The 17,804-nt window shown below is 48.3% G+C and overlaps 1 protein-coding gene across 1 annotated transcript in view; it reads right to left on the bottom strand.

The window, feature by feature from the left end:
- Positions 1-17,804, bottom strand: part of LOC137312964 (alpha-2-macroglobulin-like) — a 144,823-nt gene that overhangs the window by 121,930 nt on the left and 5,089 nt on the right. The window contains exons 2-4 of the mRNA XM_067979323.1: positions 9,883-10,063; positions 4,469-4,637; positions 2,803-2,855 (exon numbers count right to left, since the gene is read on the bottom strand). Coding sequence (XP_067835424.1) covers positions 2,803-2,855; positions 4,469-4,637; positions 9,883-10,063 — 403 coding nt within the window. The remainder of the gene's footprint in view (positions 1-2,802; positions 2,856-4,468; positions 4,638-9,882; positions 10,064-17,804) is intronic.

Here is a 17,804-nt window from a genome sequence, read left to right as displayed (position 1 = left end):
GCTGTTAGGAAGGGAGTTCCAGGAATTTGACCAACCGACGATGAAGGAACGGCGATATATTTCCAATTCGGGATGGTGTGTGACTTGGAGGGGAACGTGCAGGTGGTGTTGTTCCCATGTGCCTGCTGCCCTTGTCCTTCCAGGTGGTAGAGGTCGCTGGTTTGGGAGGTGCTGTCGAAGAAGCCTTGGCGAGTTTCTGCAGTGCATCTTGTGGATGGTGCACACTGGAGCCACAGTGCGCCGGTGGTGACGGGATTGAATGTTTAGGGTGGTGGATGGGGTGCCAATCAAGCGGGCTGCTTTGTCCTGGATGGTGTCGAGCTTCTTGAGTGTTGTTGGAGCTACACTCATCCAGGCAAGTGGAGAGTATTCCATCACACTCCTGACTTGTGCCTTGTAGATGGTGGAAAGGCTTTGGGAGTCAGGAGGTGAGTCACTCTCCGCAGAATACCCAGCCTCTGACCTCCTCTTGTAGCCACAATATTTATATGGTTGGTCCAGTTAAGTTTCTGGTCAACGGTGACTCCAAGGATGTTGATGGTGGGGGATTCGGCGATGGTAATGCCGTTGAATGTCAAGGGGAGGTGGTTGGACTCTCTCTTGGTGGAGATGGTCATTGCCTGGCACTTATCTGGCGCGAATGTTACTTGCCACTTATGAGCTCAAGGCTGGATGTTGTCCAGATCTTGCTGCATGCGGGCTCGGACTGCTTCATTATCTGAGGGGTTGCGAATGGAACTGAACACTGTGCAATCATCAGCGAACATCCCCATTTCTGACCTTATGATGGAGGGAAGGTCATCGATGAAACAGCTGAAGACGGTTGGGCCTAGGACACTGCCCTGAGGAACACCTGGGGATGAGATGATTGGCCTCCAAGAACCACTACCATCTTCTTTGTGCTAGGTATAACTCCAGCCAATGGAGAGTTTTCCCCCTGATTCCCATTTGCTTCAATTTTACTTGGGCTCCTTGGTGCCACACTAGGTCAAATGCTGCCTTGATGTCAAGGGCAGTCATTCTCACCTCATCTCTGGAATTCAGCTTTTTTGTCCATGTTTGGACCAAGGCTGTAATGAGGTCTGGAGCCGAATGGTCCTGGCGGATCCCAAACTGAGCATCGGTGAGCAGGTCATTGGTGAGTAAGTGTTGCTTGATAGCACTGTCGACGACACCTTCCATCACTTTGCTGATGATTGAGAACAGACTGATGGGGCGGTAATTGTCCGGATTGGATTTGACCTGCTTTTTGTGGACAGAGCATACCTGGGCAATTTTCCACATTGTCGGGTAGATGCCAGTGTTGTAGCTGTAATGGAACAGTTCGGCTAGAGGCGCGGCTAGTTCTGGAGAATAAGGCTTCAGCACTACAACTCAGAAATGTAGTAAACAATGTGGAGGATTTTAACAGACTTCAGGAGGACAGAGACAGACTGGTGAAATGAGCAGACACAAGGCAGGTGAAATTTAACACAGAGATTCGTAAAATGATAATTATTGGTCAAGAGAATGAGTAGAGGCAATATAAATGGTACAATTTTAAAGGTTTGTGCAAGGACATTGAGACCGGGAGGTGCATGTACACAAATCTTTTTAGGTTTAAAAGAGGCAGGACAGGTTGAGAAGGCTGTTAAAAAAGCACACGTGGATCCTGGGCCTTATTAATAGAGGCACAGAGTACAAAATCAAGGGAGTTATGCTAAACTTTTATAAAACACTGGTTAGGCCCCAGCTGGAGTATTGTATTCAATTCTGGGCACCACACCATAGGAAGGACGTGAAGGCCTTGGAGAGGGTGAAGAGGAGATTTACTAGAATGCGACCAGAGATGAGGGACTTCAGTTATGTAGAGAGACTGCAGAAGCTGGGGTTGTTCTCATGAAAGCAGAGAAGGTTAAGGGAAGATTTAATAGAGGTGTTCAAAACCATGCAGGGTTTTGATAGACTAAATAAGGAGAAACTGTTTCCAGTGGCAGAAGGGTCGGGAACGATCGGACAAAGATTTAAGGTGATCGGCAAAAGAACGGGAGGCGACATGAGGAAATATATTTTTACTCAGCGACTTGTTACGATCTGGAATGCGCTGCCTGATAGGACGGTGGAAGCAGATTCAATAATAACTTTCAAAAGGGAATTGGATAAATACGGAAAGGAAAAAAATATACAGGGATACGGGGAAAGAGCAGGGATGTCGGACTAACCGGATAGCTCTTTCAAAGAGCCAGCACAGGCACGATGGGCAGAATGGCCTCTTTCTGTGCTGCACCGGCTATGATACAGACGGACAGACAGACAGAGATAGAGAGATGGAGATAGAGATAGAGAGAGAGGGAGAGAGAGAATGAGACAGAGCTAGAGAGAAAGATAGAGCTAGAAAGAGAGATAGAGAGACAGACAGAGTGACCGAGAGAGAGAGGGAGATAGAGAGAGAGAGAAAGATAGAGAGAGAAAGATAGAGAGAGAGCGAGATCGAGAAAGAGCGAGATAGAGAGCGACAATTAGAGAGAGATTTGGAGAGAGAGAGTGAGAGAGAGAATAGGAGATATAGAGAGAGGGCGATAGAGAGAGGGGGCATAGAGAGAGAGCGAGGTCGAGCGAGAGAGAGCGAGATGGAGAGCGAGATAGAGAGAGAGAATGAGAGTTAGAGAGAGAGAGAGACAGAGAGTGGGAGACAGAAAGAGGGAGATAGAGAGAGAGGGAGACAGAGAGATCGAGATAGAGCGAGAGAAAGAGTTAGAGTGAGAGTTGGGGAGAGTTTGAGCGAGATAGAGATAGAGCTCGAGAGAGAGAGAGAGATCTTACCTTTTCCTGAATGTGGATGAAATTTTCATTCAATGTAACAATCCTGAATTTCACTGAAAGATAGAGAAAGACAAAGTAAGTTCCAGAGATTCGAGCCCCCAGAATACAGGAGATCACATTCACGCAGCACAGAGAAACGAATCAGAAAATGACCTCTCACCCTTTGGAATCTGGGGTTAAACCCTCCCCCCGCCCAGGCAGAGGGGATGAAGGGATCGTCTATCTGATGGAGACTGGGTGGGTCACTGGGTCATACACTGTCCTCTCACCCACTGGGTTGAATCCCCCCACAAACAGAGGGGATAAAAGGTTACACACGAACAGTAATTGGTCCCCAGCATCCATAGCTTTTTGGGGGAGAAAGGTCCCAGATACCCACTCCCCTTTGTGTGAAGAAGTGCTTCCTGACATCACCCCTGAACGGCCGAGCTCTAATTTTAAGGTGGTCCCTCTGGGGATTGGGGAGATGGTAGAATTGGGGTTCATGAAGAGGTGTTTCTCCATTCATTGTCAGGATATGGGCATCGCTGGCAAGAACAGCATTTATTGCCCATCCCTAAGGTGGTGGTGAGCCGCCTTTTTGAGCCAATGCAGTCCTTCTAGGTGGTAGAGTTCGCGGGTTTGGGAGGTGCTGTCGAAGAATCCTTGGCGAGTTGCTGCAGTGCATCCTGTGGATGGTACACACTGCAGCCACGGTGCGCCGGTGGTGAAGGGAGAGAATGTTTAGGGTGGTGGATGGGGTGCCAATCAAGCGGGCTGCGTTGTCCTGGATGGTGTCGAGCTTCTTGAGTGTTGTTGGAGCTGCACTCATCCAGGCAAGTGGAGAGTATTCCATCACACTCCCGATATATAGAATCAGAGAATCATACCGTACAGGAGGAGGCCATTTGGCCCATCGTACCTGTGCTGGCTCTTTGAATGAGCTATCCAATTAGTCCCATTCCCCTGCTCTTTTCCTATGGCCCTGCATTTTTTCCCTTCAGGTATTTATCCAATTCCCTTTTGAAAGTTATAAATGAATCTGCTTCCACAGCCCTTTCAGGCAACGCATTCCGGATCGTAACAACTCGCTGTGTAAAGAATTCTCCTCATCTCCTCCTCTGGTTCTTTTGCCAATTATCTTAAATCTGTGTCCTCTGGTTACCGATCCTTCAGCCACTGGAAGCAGTTTCTCCTTATTTACTCTCTCAAAACCCCTCATGATTTTGAACACCTCTAACAAAACTCCCCTTAACCTTCTCTGTTCTAAGGAGATTAACCCCAGCTTCTCCAGTCTCTCCACATAACGGAACCCTTCATCCCTGGCACCATTCTGGTAAATCTCCTCTGCGCCCTATCTTGTAGTTGGTGGAGAGGCCTTGGGTAGTCAGGAGGTGAATTCCTCGCCGCAGTATACCCAGCCTCGCACCTGCTCTAATAGTCGCAGTGTTTATGTGTCTGGTCCAGTTGAGATTGCAGTTAATGGCGACCCCCAGGAGGTTGACGGTAGGAGGATTCGGTGGTGGTGGTGTAAAAGGATGGTGATGGTTAAACTTTCTCTTGCTGGGTGAGAAGGGCTGTTGAAGGACCGCTGTTAACAAGCAATCTTGCCCTGTTCAGTGAAAGCTCCCTCCTTGAAGAAAGCTGTATTCCCAACCCTCTCCCCATCCACAGGACCCCAGCACACCTGTCTGTCCTGGTTTGTAGATGGGTTTGTCCGTCTGTACAAAGGTCAGCGAGTTATATCTCTTCAAAATAACCTTCTTGGTTTTGTTGACAAAAACATTTTCTCCCGGACAAGTCACGGTGACTTTTAACAAGGCGCTGTACTGGAATTTTACATCTTCGTCCTTCACCTGCACAGAAAACACACAGCACATCATCTCAATGTAAGCAGCATAGGTACAGAAGGAGGCCATTCAGCCCCTCGAGCCTGTTCCACCATTCAATTCGATCAGAGCTGGACTTGCTTCTCGGGAGTGAGGTGGCCAAGTGTAGTAAGAGTCAATGAGGGAGCACTTAGGGAGCAGCGGTCATATTATCATAAGGTTTGGATTAGCTATGGAAAAGGACACGGAACACTCTAAAGTAAAAATGCTCAATTGGAGGAGGGCCATTTTCAATGGGATGAGAACAGATCTGGCCCGGGTAAATTGGAATCAAAGATTGGCAGGCAAAACTGTCATTGAACAGTGAGCGGCCTTTTAGCAGGAGATGGTTTGAGTACAGTCTAGACACATTCCCACGAGGTAGAAATTTAGGGCAACTAAAGCAAGAGTTCCCTGGATGACAATGGAGATAGAGAGTAAGATGAAATAGAATAAAGGGGTGTATGATAGTTTGATAACACAAGTGAGAATCAGGCAGATTCTGGAAAGTTCAGAGGGGAAATGAAAAAGTAAATAAGAGGGGCAAAGAGAGAGTATGACAATATACTGGCGGCAAACATAAAAGGGAGCCCAAAAGTCGTCTACAGGCATGTAAACAGTAACCTGGTAGTAAGATGAGGGGTGGCTCCGATTAGGGACCATAAAGGAATCTACTCATGGCGCAGAGAGGATGGCCGAGGTGCTAAATGAGTCCTTTACATCTGCCTTTACCAAGGATGAGGATGCTGCCAGAGTATCAGTAAAGGAAGATATCGTTGAGACACCGGATGGACTACAAATTGATAAAGAAGAGGTACTAGAAAGGCTAGCTGTACATACAATAGATAAGTCATCCGGTCTGGATAAGTTGCATCCTGTGTTGCTGAGGGAGGTAAGGGTGGAAAATGCGGCGGTACTGGCCATAATCTTCCAAACATCCGTAGATACGGGTGTGGTGCCAGAGGACTAGAGAATTGTAAATGGTACACCCTTGTTCAAAAGATAAACCCAGCAAATATAGGCCAGTCAGTTTAAGCTCAGTAGTGCGGAAACTTTTATAAGCGATAATTCGGGACAGAATTAACTGTCACTTGGACAAGTGTGGATTGATTAGGGAAGGCCAGCACTGATTTGTTAAAGGCAAATCGTGTTTAACTAACCTGATAGAGTTTTTTGATGAGTTAACAGAGAGGGTAGATGAGGGCAATGTGGTTGATGTGGTGTATATGGACTTTCAAAAGACGTTTGATAAAGTGCCACACGGTAGGCTCATCATCAAGATTGCGGCCCATTGAATAAAGGGGGCAGTATCAACATGGATACAGAATTGGCTTCGGGACAGTAAACAGAGAGCAGTGGTGAATGGAGGGAGGTGTATAGTGGTGTTCCCCAGGTGTCGCTGCTGGGACCACTGCTTTTCTTGATATATGTTAATGACTTGGATTTGGGTGTACAGGATACAATTTCAAAATTTGCTGAAGACACAAAACTTGGATAGTAATCAGTGAGGAGGATAGGGATGGACTTCAAGTGGATATATACAGGCTGGTGGAATGGGCGGACATATGACAGATGAAATATAATGCAGAAAAATGCGAATTGATACATTTGGGTAGGAAGAACGAGGAGAGGCAATATAAACTAGAGGGCACAATTCTAAAAGGGGTACAGGAACAGAGAGATCTGGGGTATATGTGCACAAATCGTTGAAGGTGGCAGGGCAGATTGAGAAAGTGGTTAAAAAAGCATACGGGGTCCTGGGCTTTATAAATAGAGGAAGAGAGTACAAAAGTTTAGAAGTCATGATGAACCTTTATAAAATACTGGTTCGTCAACAACTGGAGTATTGTGTCCAATTCTGGGCACCGCACTTTAGGAAAGATGTGAAGGCCTTGGAGAGGGTGCAGAAGAGATTTACTAGAATGATTCCAGGGATGAGGGACTTCAGTTATGTGGATAGACTGGTGAAGCTGGGGTTATTCTCCTTGGAACCGAGACGGTTGGGAGGAGATTTGATCGAGGTGTTCAAAATTATGAAGGGTCTAGACAGAGTAGATAGAGAGAAAATGTTCCCATTGGCGGAAGGGTCAAGAACCAGAGGACATGGCTTTAAGTTGATTGGCAAAAGAAACAAAGGTGAAATGAGGAAAAACTTTTTTACACAGCGAGTGGTTAGGATCTGGAATGCACTGCCCGAGGGGTTGGTGGAGACTGATTCAATCATGGCCTTCAAAAGGGAACTGGATAAGTACTTGAAAGGAAAGGGCGGGGGAGTGGGACTAGTTGGATTGTTCTTGCATAGAGCCGACGCGGACTCGATGGGCCGAATGGCCTCCTTCCGTGCTGTAACCTTTCTGTGATTCTATGAATCTAACCTGTCCTCATAATTTAATTCTAGTGAGTCTCCGCTGCACCCCCTCCAAGGTCAATATATCCTTCCTGAGGTACGGTGCACAGAACTGAACATAGAATCTCCAGATGGGGTCCGACCAGAGCTCTGGAAAACTGTAGCACATCGACCACTCACTTGTATTCCAGCCCTCTTGAGACGAAGGCCAATATTCTTTCATCATTCCAAACACTTCAATTATATCACCGTGTATTCTGCTATAGTCAAGGGAATACAAGCCCAGTCTATGCAACCTGGCATCATAATTTAACCCTTTTAGCTCCGGTATCATTCTGCTCACACCAGAATCAACTCCCATTTATATAGCGCCTGTCACGACCTCAGGATGCCTTAAAGCGCTTCTCAGCCAATTAAATACTTTCGAAGTGTGATTACTGTTGTAATGTAGAAAACGCAGCTCCAAATTGTGCACAGCAAGATCCCACAAACAGTTGGTGAGATAAACAACCAGCTAATGGTGTTGGTTGACGGATAAATCTTGGCCACGTTTAGATGATGAGTCCCACAATTTGTGGATAGGTTGTCCCCACTGTTTGGGAGTTGAGCAGCCCCACACTTTCGGGGAAAGGAGCTGCAGAGTTTGGGAGGTCAGGAGTCCCCAGTGTTTGGGAGGTGAGGAGTTCTCAATGTTTGGAGGGTGAGGAGGCCCAACAGTTTGGGAGGTGAGGCGTCCCCACTGTTTGGGGGGTGAGCAGTCCCTACAGTTTGGGGGGTAAGGAGACCCCAAAGTTGGGGGTGAGGAATCCCCAAAGTTTGGCAGTTGAGGAGTACCAGAGTTTTGGCGGTGAGGAGTCTCAAAGTTTGGGGGCTGTGGAGTCACACAGTTTGCGGGGTGAGGAGTCCCCAATGTTTGGGGAGGTGACGATTCCCATCAGTTTGGGCGTTGAGGAGTTCCACCGTTTGGGGGTTGAGGAGTCCCACAGATTGGGGGGTGAGGAGTCGCACATTTTCTGGGAAATGATTCGCAGAGTTTGGGGGGGTGGGTGAGGAGTCCCTCGTGTTTGGGGTGAGGAGTCCCCAGTGTTTGGAAGGTGAGGAGTCCCACAGTTTGGAGTGTGAGGACTCCTCCCAGTTTTGGGGGTGAGGAGTCCCACAGTTTGGGGGTGAGGAGTCCCACAGTTTGGGCGGTGAGGAGTCCCACAGATTGGGGGGTGAGGATTCCCCACAGTTTTGTGGTGATGAGTCCCACAGTTTGGGGGTGAGGTGTCCCATAATTTGGGGAGGAAAGGGTGAGGAGTCCCACAGTTTGGGGGGTGAGGAGTCCCCACAATTTGGGGGATGAGGAGTCCTCTGTTTCGGTTGAGGAGCCCCACAGTTTGTGGGGTGAGGAATGCCACAGTGTGTGGGGTGACGAGTTCCCACAGTTTGAGGGGTGAGGAGTCCCCACAGTTTGAGGGGTGAGGAGTCCCTACAGGTTGGGCGTGAGGAGTCCCACAATTTGGGGGATGAGGAGTCCCACAGTTTTGGAGGTAAGGAGCCCTCACTCTTTGGGGGTGGCGAGGAGGCTCCACAGTTTGGGGGTGAGGATTCCCAACAGTTTGGGGATGAGTAGTCTCCACAATTTGGGGGTTGAGGAGTCCCAGACCTTTGGGGTTAGTGTTACCACAGTTTTGGGGGTGAGGGGCACCACAGTTTGGGGGTGCGGAGTCCCACATTTTGGGAGTGAGGAGTGCCACAGATTGAGATGTGAGGAGTCCAACAGATTTGGGGGAGTGAGGATTCCCACAGTTTGGAGAGGAGAGGGTGCAGATTCTCCATTCTCAGACCCTGGTGAATATTGAGTGGGACAGCACTGTGTGATCAGTCTCGACACCATCACAGTGAGGACGATGGGAGGCTGGAATTGGAGGGAGAAGAGATGAAACTCCAGATCATGAAATTGGAGTCGGTGGGATGAGGAAAGAGAGAAGGGGCTAAAATCCCTTTAGCGTTGGAATTTAAAACCTACTGGACCTTTGGATAAAATTTTTGGATTGAGGAACAGGTTAACATTGCCCCTTTGGAACGCTGGAACAGAACAACTGTAAAGGAACAGGCAGTGAGGTTTCGAAGGGTTTCTTTGGTTTGCAAGACACCACTGATGAGAAAGAAAGGGAGTACCATGGGAATCCGTGCAATCACACTCCGCAGAACTGATATTAGATTAAATAGCTAAAACCTACTGATGCAGTCATTGCAAAAACCTGTTAAGCCAGGGGAAAGATGCAGGTGGTGAGTGCAAAGCCGATAATGGGGGAGAGGGTTTCCTGCCGCATCTGGAAAACAGATGCGGCCATTGCCCCTATTCCCATGCGAGATATCTGTCAATCACTGAGGCCTAGTCATGGTTGAAGCCTGGCAACATTGGCCAAAATGATATTATTCCTAATTCATCGATGCCCCAAGACTAAAAACAATATAAGAGGATGTCAGGACGGAATTTGTCCGGCCGTCTGGTGGGAGCCCAACAAAACTGATCAGCGGGACAGACGTCCAGCATCAAGATTTCAAAAGTTCTGAAAGAATTGTTTCATCTTAACGGGCCTTGAAGGAGAAACCCTTGGTGTCAAGGTGATGTGTATCACTTGATCTGCTTGCTACTTGTTGAAGTGTAGAGTATGATTTAATGCATTGTTTGATTTGAATAGATTCTTGCGTCAGTTATAACTCTTTTGATTAACGAAACTATTGTCAATGGGGACTTTTTTAGCCTGACGATTCGGCCTGGTTTAAGAACCACTGGCAAAGTGGATACATTTCCTCCAGGTGTCCTGAGCTAGGAACAAGTGAGGGGAGTTGGAATGAAGGAGGAAATCCCAGAAGCGCCCAACGCCTCTGACTTACCGTGAAATTCAAGCACCTCTGGCTGTCCCCCACCAACTCCTTTTCAAAGATGGTTATGTTACTTTCCACATAGTCGATGGTCAGTTTGAGGGAGGTGGGATCGTTCCTAGACAGTAAGAGCACGCAAACCTTCTCTGGGGAGTCAGTGCGTAATTCCGTTGGGATCAGGATCACGAAGTGCCTGGAATGGAAACACGGAAAATTTAATCAAAGGAATAACAAGGGGAAAAGTTCCACCCCCAACCTGTGGGACTCCTCACACAAACCCCACCCCCAAACTGTGGGACGCCTTACCACACCCCCCCCCCAAATTGTGGGGAATCCTGACTCCTCACCTACCAAACTGTGGGGCCCCTCACCCCCAAACTGTGGGACTCCTCACACCGCCCCCCCCCAAACTGTGGGACTCCTCACACCCCACCCACCCCCAAACTGTGGGTAATCCTGACTCCTCACCTACAAATCTGTGGGGCCCCTCACCCCCAAACTGTGGGATTCCTCACCCCCCACCCCGCCACAAACTGTGGGACTCCTCACACCCCACCCTACCCCCCCCCCCCCCAAACTGTGGGACTCCTCACACCCCACCCACCACCAAACTGTGGGACTCCTCACACCCCAGCCCCCCATACTGTGGGCAATCCTGACTCCTCACCTAGAAATCTGTGAGGCCCCTCACCCCCAAACCGTGGGATTCCTCACCCCCCAATCTGTGGGAACACTCATCCCCCCCGAAACTGGGGGACTCCTCACACCGTCGCAAACTGTGGGAACTCCTGATTTCTCACCCCACATTCCGTGGGACCCGTCACCCCCCAAACTGGGGGACTCCTCAACCCGCACCCAAACTGTAGGGACTCCTTACCCCCACCCCCCAAACTGTGGGGACTCCTGATTCCTCACCCCCAATCTGTGAGAACCCCCACCTCCAAAACTGTGGGACTCTTCACCCCCTAAACTGTGGGACGCCTTACCCCCAAATTGTGGAACTCCTCACCCCCCAAACTGTGGGACTCCTCACCTCCACACTATGGGACTCCTCACTCCCCAAACTGTGGGACACCTCACTCCAAAACTGTGTCATTCCTCACCCCCCAAACTGTGGGACTCCTCACCCCCCCTACTTTGTGAATCCTCATCCCCCAATTTGAGGGACCCCTTATCCCCCAAGCTGTGGGAATCCTCACCTCCCATACTGTGGGAATCCTCACCCCCCACCCCCCAAACTGGGGGGACTCCTGACTGCTCACCCCCAATCTGTGGGACCCCTCACCCCCACACTGTGTGACTCCTCACCCCCCAAACCGTGAACTCCTCACCCCCCATACTATGTGACTCCTCATCCCCCAAATTGTGGGACCCCTCATCCCCCAAACCGTGGACTCCTCACCCCCCATACTATGTGACTCCTCATCCCACAAATTGTGGGACCCCTCATCCCCCAAACTGTGCGACTCCTCACCCCCCAAGCTGTGGGGACTCCTCACCGTCCAAACTGTGGGGAATCCTCACCCCTCGAACTGTGGGGAATCCTCACCCCCCAAACTGTGGGGAATCCTCACCCCTCAAACTGTGGGGAATCCTCACCCCCAAACTGTGGGGACTGCTCAATCCCCAAACTGTGGGGAATACTCACCCCTCAAACTGTGCGGACAGCTCACCCCCTAAACTGTGGGGAATACTCACCCCCTAAACTGTGAGGTCTGCTCACCCCCTAAACTGTGGGGAATCCTCACCCCCCAAACTGTGGGGAATCCTCACCCCCCAAACTGTGGGGAATACTCACACCTCAAACTGTGGGGACCGCTCACCACCTAAACTGTGGGGAATACTCACCCCCCAAACTGTGAGGACTGCTCACCCCCTAAACTGTGGGGAACCCTCACCCCCCAAACTGTGGTGAATTCTCACCCCCCAAACTGTGGGGAATCCTCACCCCCAATCTGTGGGGAATCCTCACCCCCCAAACTGTGGGGAATCCTCACCCCCCAAACAGTGGGGACTGCTCTCCCCCTAAACTGTGGGGAATCCTCACCCCCCAAACTGTGGGGAACACTCACCCCCTAAACTGTGGGGAATCCTCACCCCCCAAACAGTGGGGACTGCTCTCCCCCTAAACTGTGGGGAATCCTCACCCCCCAAACTGTGGGGAACACTCACCCCCTAAACTGTGGGGAATCCTCACCCCCCAAATTGTGGGGAATCCTCACCCCCCATACTGTGGGGAATACTCACCCTCAAAACTGTGGGGAATGCTCACAGCCAAATTGTGGGGAATACTCACCCGCAAACTGTGGGACTCCTCACCACCCCACCACCGCCACCCCCCCCCCCAAACTGTGGGGACTCCTCACCGCCTCCCCAAACTTTGGAACTCCTTACCCCCCAAACTGTGGGTCTCCTCGCCCCCAAAACTGTGGGCACTCCTCACCCCCAAACTGTGGGGATTCCGCACCACACCCCCACAAAACGTGGGCACTCCTCACCCTCAAATTGTGGGACTCCTCACTCTGCAACTGTGGGGACTCCTCATCCTGAAACTGTGGGCACTCCTCTCCCCCAAACTGTGGGCACTCCTCACCCTCAAACTGTAGGACTCCTCACCGCCAAACTGTGGGACTCCTCATCCCCAAACTGTGGGACTCATCACCCCCAAACTGTGGGACTCCTCAACCTCAAACTGTAGGACTCCTCACCGCCAAACTGTGGGACTCCTCATCCCCAAACTGTGGGACTCATCACCCCCAAACTGTGGGACTCCTCACCCCCAAACTGTAGGACTCCTCACCCCCAAACTGTGGGACTCATCACCCCCAAACTGTGGGACTCATCACCCCCAAAGTGTAGGACTCCTCACCCCCAAACTGTAGGACTCCTCACCCCCAAACTGTGGGACTCATCACCCCCAAACTGTGGGACTCCTCACCCCCAAACTGTGGAACTCCTCACCCCCCAAACTGTAGGACTCCTAACCCTGAATCTGTTCGACACCTCACCCTCAAGCTGTGGGGACTCGTCACCCCCCAAACTGTGGAACTCATCACCCCCAAACTGGAGATTCCTAAATCAGATTAGTGACTGGATTTGTCGGTATCTTTGGATAACTGTGGCCTTCTCCGGCCCTTGCTGAAGGAGATGGTTTGTAGTTTGACCGCTGAGTCTGTTTATCGATCTGTTGGGACCTTGTTTTCAATCCTCTGTAGATATCTCTGGGGATGATGTGGAAATGGATGCAGCAATGGGCTCGGACTGATCCCACCCATCCCAGGGACCTTGACTATAAGCCAGGAGAGGATTGGGAAATCTAATTCCGCCTCCACTCTCTGTGTGTCCTTATCTCCAATCGACCGTGCGGGATTACCTTGAGTTACATTGAACCTACAGCTCAGATACAGGCCATTCGGCCCAACTGGTCTATGCTGTTGTTTATTGCCCTACACGACCCTCCTCGAGACTTCTTCATCTCACCCTATCATCATATCCTTCTATTCCTTTCTCCCTCATTTGCTTATCTAGCTTCCCCTTAAATGCATCTATGCTATTGGCCTCAACTACTGCTTGTGGTGGCGAGTTCCACTTTCTCACTGCTCTCTGGGTAAAGAAGTTTCTCCTGAATTCCCTATTGACTTTATTAGTAACTATCTTATATTTGTGGCCCATAGTTATGGACTCCCTCGCAAGTTGTAACATCTTCTCTACGTCGTCCCCATCAAACCCTGTCATAATCTTAAAGGGCTCTATCAGGTCACCCTTCAGTCCGCTCTTTACTATAGAAAAGATCCCCAGTCTGTTCAGTCTTTCCTGATAGTTATAAAACTCTCAGTTCTGGTATCATCCTTGCAAATCTTGTTTTGCACCTTCTCCAGTGCATTTATATTATTTTTTATAATAAGGAGACTCGAACTGTTCACCGTACTCCAAGTGTGGTTTAACCAAGGTATATGGAGAGTAGAACTGTTCCCCGTAATCCAAGTGCGGTCTAACCAAGGTATATGGAGACTAGAACTGTGCTCAGCACTCCAAGTGTTGTCTAACCAAAGTATATGGGGACCAGAACCATAAGACCATAAGAGATAGGAGCAGGAGTAGGCCATTCAGCCCCTCGAGCTTGCTCCGTCATTTAATGAGATCATGGCTGTTCTGATTTTTACCTCAAATCAACTTTCCCGCCTTTTCCCCATATACTTTGACTCCCTTGCTGATCAAAAATTTGTCTAGCTCAGCCTTGAATGGATGCAATGAGTCAGCCTCCACAGCTTTTGGGGTAAATAATTCCAAAGATTCACGACCCTCTGGGAGAAGAAACTCCTCATTTCCATCTTAAGCGGGCGACCCCTTAATCTGAGACTATGCTCCCTAGTTTTTGATTCCCCCATGACACCCTCTCAGCATCCACCCTATCGAGTCCCCTCAGAAGCTTGTATGTTTCAATAAGATCTCTTCTCATTCTTCTAAACTCCAATGAGTATCGACCCAACTTGTTAAATCTTTCCTCATAAGACAAACCTTGCATACCCGGAATCAACCGAGTGAACCTTCTCTGAACTGCCTCCAATGCAAGTATGTCCTTCCTTAAATAAGGGCACCAGAACTGTACGCAGTACTCCAGGTGTGATCTCACCAGCATCCTGAACAGTTGTAGCATGACTTCCCTGCTTTTATACTCCATCCCCCTAGAAATAGAGGCCAATATGCCGTTTGCCTTCCGAATTACTTGCTGCACCTGTATGTTGACTTTTTTGTGTCATATACGAGGACACCCATATCCCTGTGCACCGCAGCATTTTGTATATGGAGACTAGAACTGTGCACAGTGCTCCACTTTTGGTCTAACCAAGGTATATGGAGACTAGAACTGTGCACAGTGCTCCACTTTTGGTCTAACCAAGATATATGGAGACTAGAAGTGTTCACAGTGCTCCAAGTGTGGTCTAACCAAGGTATATGAAGACTGGAACTGTTCACAATGCTCCAAGTGTGGTCTAACCAATGTATATGGAGACTGGAACTGTTCACAATGCTCCAAGTGTGGTCTAACCAATATATATGGAGACTGGAACTGTTCACAATGCTCCAAGTGTGGTCTAACCAAGGTTCTGTGCAAGTTTACCTTGACTTCTCTGCTATTCAATTCTATCCCTTTAAAAATGAACAACAGTGCTTGGTTTGCTGTTTTATGGCCTTATTAACCTGTGTCGCTACTTTTAGTGATTAGTTTATCTGTACCCCAAATCCCTTTGCTCTTCTGTCCCATTTAGACTCTTATTATCCAAGCAGTATGTTGCCCTCCTTATTCTTCCTGTCAAAATGCATCACCTCACAATTATCTATATTGAAATTCATTTGCTAGTTACACAACTATTCTGCAAGTTTATTAATGTTATCTTGAATTTTACTGCATTCTTCCTTTGTGTTAACTGCACCCCCCAAATTCGAGTCGTCGGGAAATTTTGAATTTCCAGTTCCGATTCCCGAGTCCAAATCGTTGATGCAAATGGTGAACAAAAGTGGTACCAGCACCGATCCCTGTGGAACACCACTTCCCACCTTTTGCCAGTCTGAGTAACTACCCTTAACCCCTAATCTCTGTTTTCTGTTTTTTGTAGCACGCTTGCTATCTATTCTGTTACCTGTCCTCTGACTCCACATGCTCTGACCTTAGTCATGAGTCCAAAATGCGGTAAATGATCGAAGGCCTTTTGAAAATCCAAATATATTCGAGCTGCAATCACATTCGTAAATGAGATTGTTTACAGTGAGCAAACACAGTTTTGTCAACAAACGATTGCCACATCATAGTATCATTGTATCATAGTAAATACAGCACAGGATGAGGCCACTTGGCCCATCAGGCCTCTGCCAGATCTTTGAAAGAGCTATCCAATTAGTCTCATTCCCCTGGTCCTTCCCCGTCGCCGTGTAATTTCTTTTCCCATCAAGAATTTATCCAATTCCCTGTTGAAAGTTATTGTTGAATCTGCTTCCACCGCCCAATCAGGCAGCGCATTCCAGATCGTAACAGCTCACTGCATAAAAAATATGTTTCCTCATGTCGCCTCTCGTTCTTTTGCCGATCACCTTAAATCTTTGTCCTCTGGTTCCCGACCCTTCTGCCACTTGAAACAGTTTCTCCTTATTTACTCTATCAAATCCCTTCATAATTTTGAACACCTATATTAAATCTCCCCTTAACCTTCTCTGCTCTAAGGAGAACAACCCCAGCTTTTCCAGTCTCTCCACATAACTGAAGTCCGCATTCCTGCTACCATTCTCGTAAATATCCGCTGCACCCTCTCTAAGGCCTTGACATCCTTCCTAAAGTGCGGTGCCCAGAATTGAACACGATACTCCAGTTGAGGTCCAACCAGTGTTTTATAAAGATTTAGCTTAACGTCCTTGATTTTGTACTCTAGGCCACTGTTGATGAAGTCCAGGATCCCATATGCTTTTTTAACAGCCTTCTCAACCTGCTGTGCCATCTTTAATGATTTGTGTACATACACCCCCAGGTCTCGCTGTTTCTGCAGCCCTTTAAGCATGTACCATTTAGTTTATACTGACTATCCTCATTCTTCCTACCAAAATGCATCTTCACACTTCTCTGCCTTAAATTTCATCTGCCATGCGTCTGACCATTTCACCAGCCTGTCTCTGTCCTCCTGAAGTCTGTTAGAATTCTCCACTTTGTTTATTACATTTCTGGGTTTTGTGTCATCTGCAGTCTTTGAAATTATACCGTCTCTACCCAAGCCTAGGTCGATGATATATATCAAAAAGAGCAGTGGTCCCAATACTGATCCCTGGGGAATACCACTGGATACTTCCCTCCAGTCTGAAAAACAACCGCTCACCACTACTCCCTGCTTTCTGCCCCTTAGCCAATTTTGTATCCACGCTGCCACTGTCCATTTAATCTCATGGGCTTTAATTTTTCTAACATGTCTATTATGTGGCACTTTTTCAAACGCCTTTTGAATGTCCACATACACAACATCAACAACACTCCCCTCATCAACCCTGTCTGTTAGTACATCAAAGAACTCGATCAAGTTAGTCAAAGACGATTGTCCTTTAACAAATCTGTGCTGACTTTCGTTTATTGGCCCACACTTTTCCAAGTGCCAATTAATTTTCTCCCTAATTATTGTCTATAAACGTTTCCCCACCATCGACGTCAGTCTGACTGGTCTGTAATTGCCGGGTTTATCTCTCTCCCCTTTTTTGAACAGGGGTGTAATATTTGCAATTCTCCAGTCCTCCGACATCATCCCCATATCTAGGGATGATTGGAGGATTGTGGCCGGAGACTCCGCAATTTCCACCCTGACTTCCCTCAGTAACGTGGGATCCATCCCGTCAGGACCAGGTGACTTTTCTACTTTGAGTACTGCCAATCTTTTAAGTACCTCCTCGTTAACTATTTCTATCCAATATCGCTGCTACCTCCGACTTTACTGCGGCAATGGCAGCATCTTCTTCTCCAGTGAAGGCCGATCTGCCTGAACAAGAAGATTTCATTTTTGTCCCTAATCGGTCCCACCCTTCCTTTGACTATCTTTTTACTATTTATATTTTTATAAAAGACTTTTGGCTTCCCTTTGATGTTAGCAGCTAATCTATTCTCATATTCTCTCTTTGCCCCTCTTATTCCCCTTTTTGGATCTCCTCTGTACTTTCTGTATTCAGTCTGGGTCTCCACTGTATTATGAACCTTACATTTTTCATGATCCTCCTTTTTCTGTTTCATTTTAATCTCTATATCTTTCGTCATCCAGGGAGCTCCAGCTTTGAATGCTCTTCCATTTGGCCTCGTGTGAATGTGTCCACTCTGTACACGAACCATCTCCTCCTTGAAGGCCTCCCATTATTCAATTACTGCTCTGTCTATCAATTTCTGCTTCTAATCCATGTGTACAGGGTCC

This window comes from Heptranchias perlo, unplaced genomic scaffold (assembly GCF_035084215.1).
Source record: "Heptranchias perlo isolate sHepPer1 unplaced genomic scaffold, sHepPer1.hap1 HAP1_SCAFFOLD_44, whole genome shotgun sequence".
In the NCBI taxonomy this organism is placed as follows: domain Eukaryota; kingdom Metazoa; phylum Chordata; class Chondrichthyes; order Hexanchiformes; family Hexanchidae; genus Heptranchias; species Heptranchias perlo.
The sequence above is the reverse complement of the archived record's forward strand: the minus strand, read 5'-3'. Positions and strand labels throughout refer to the sequence as shown.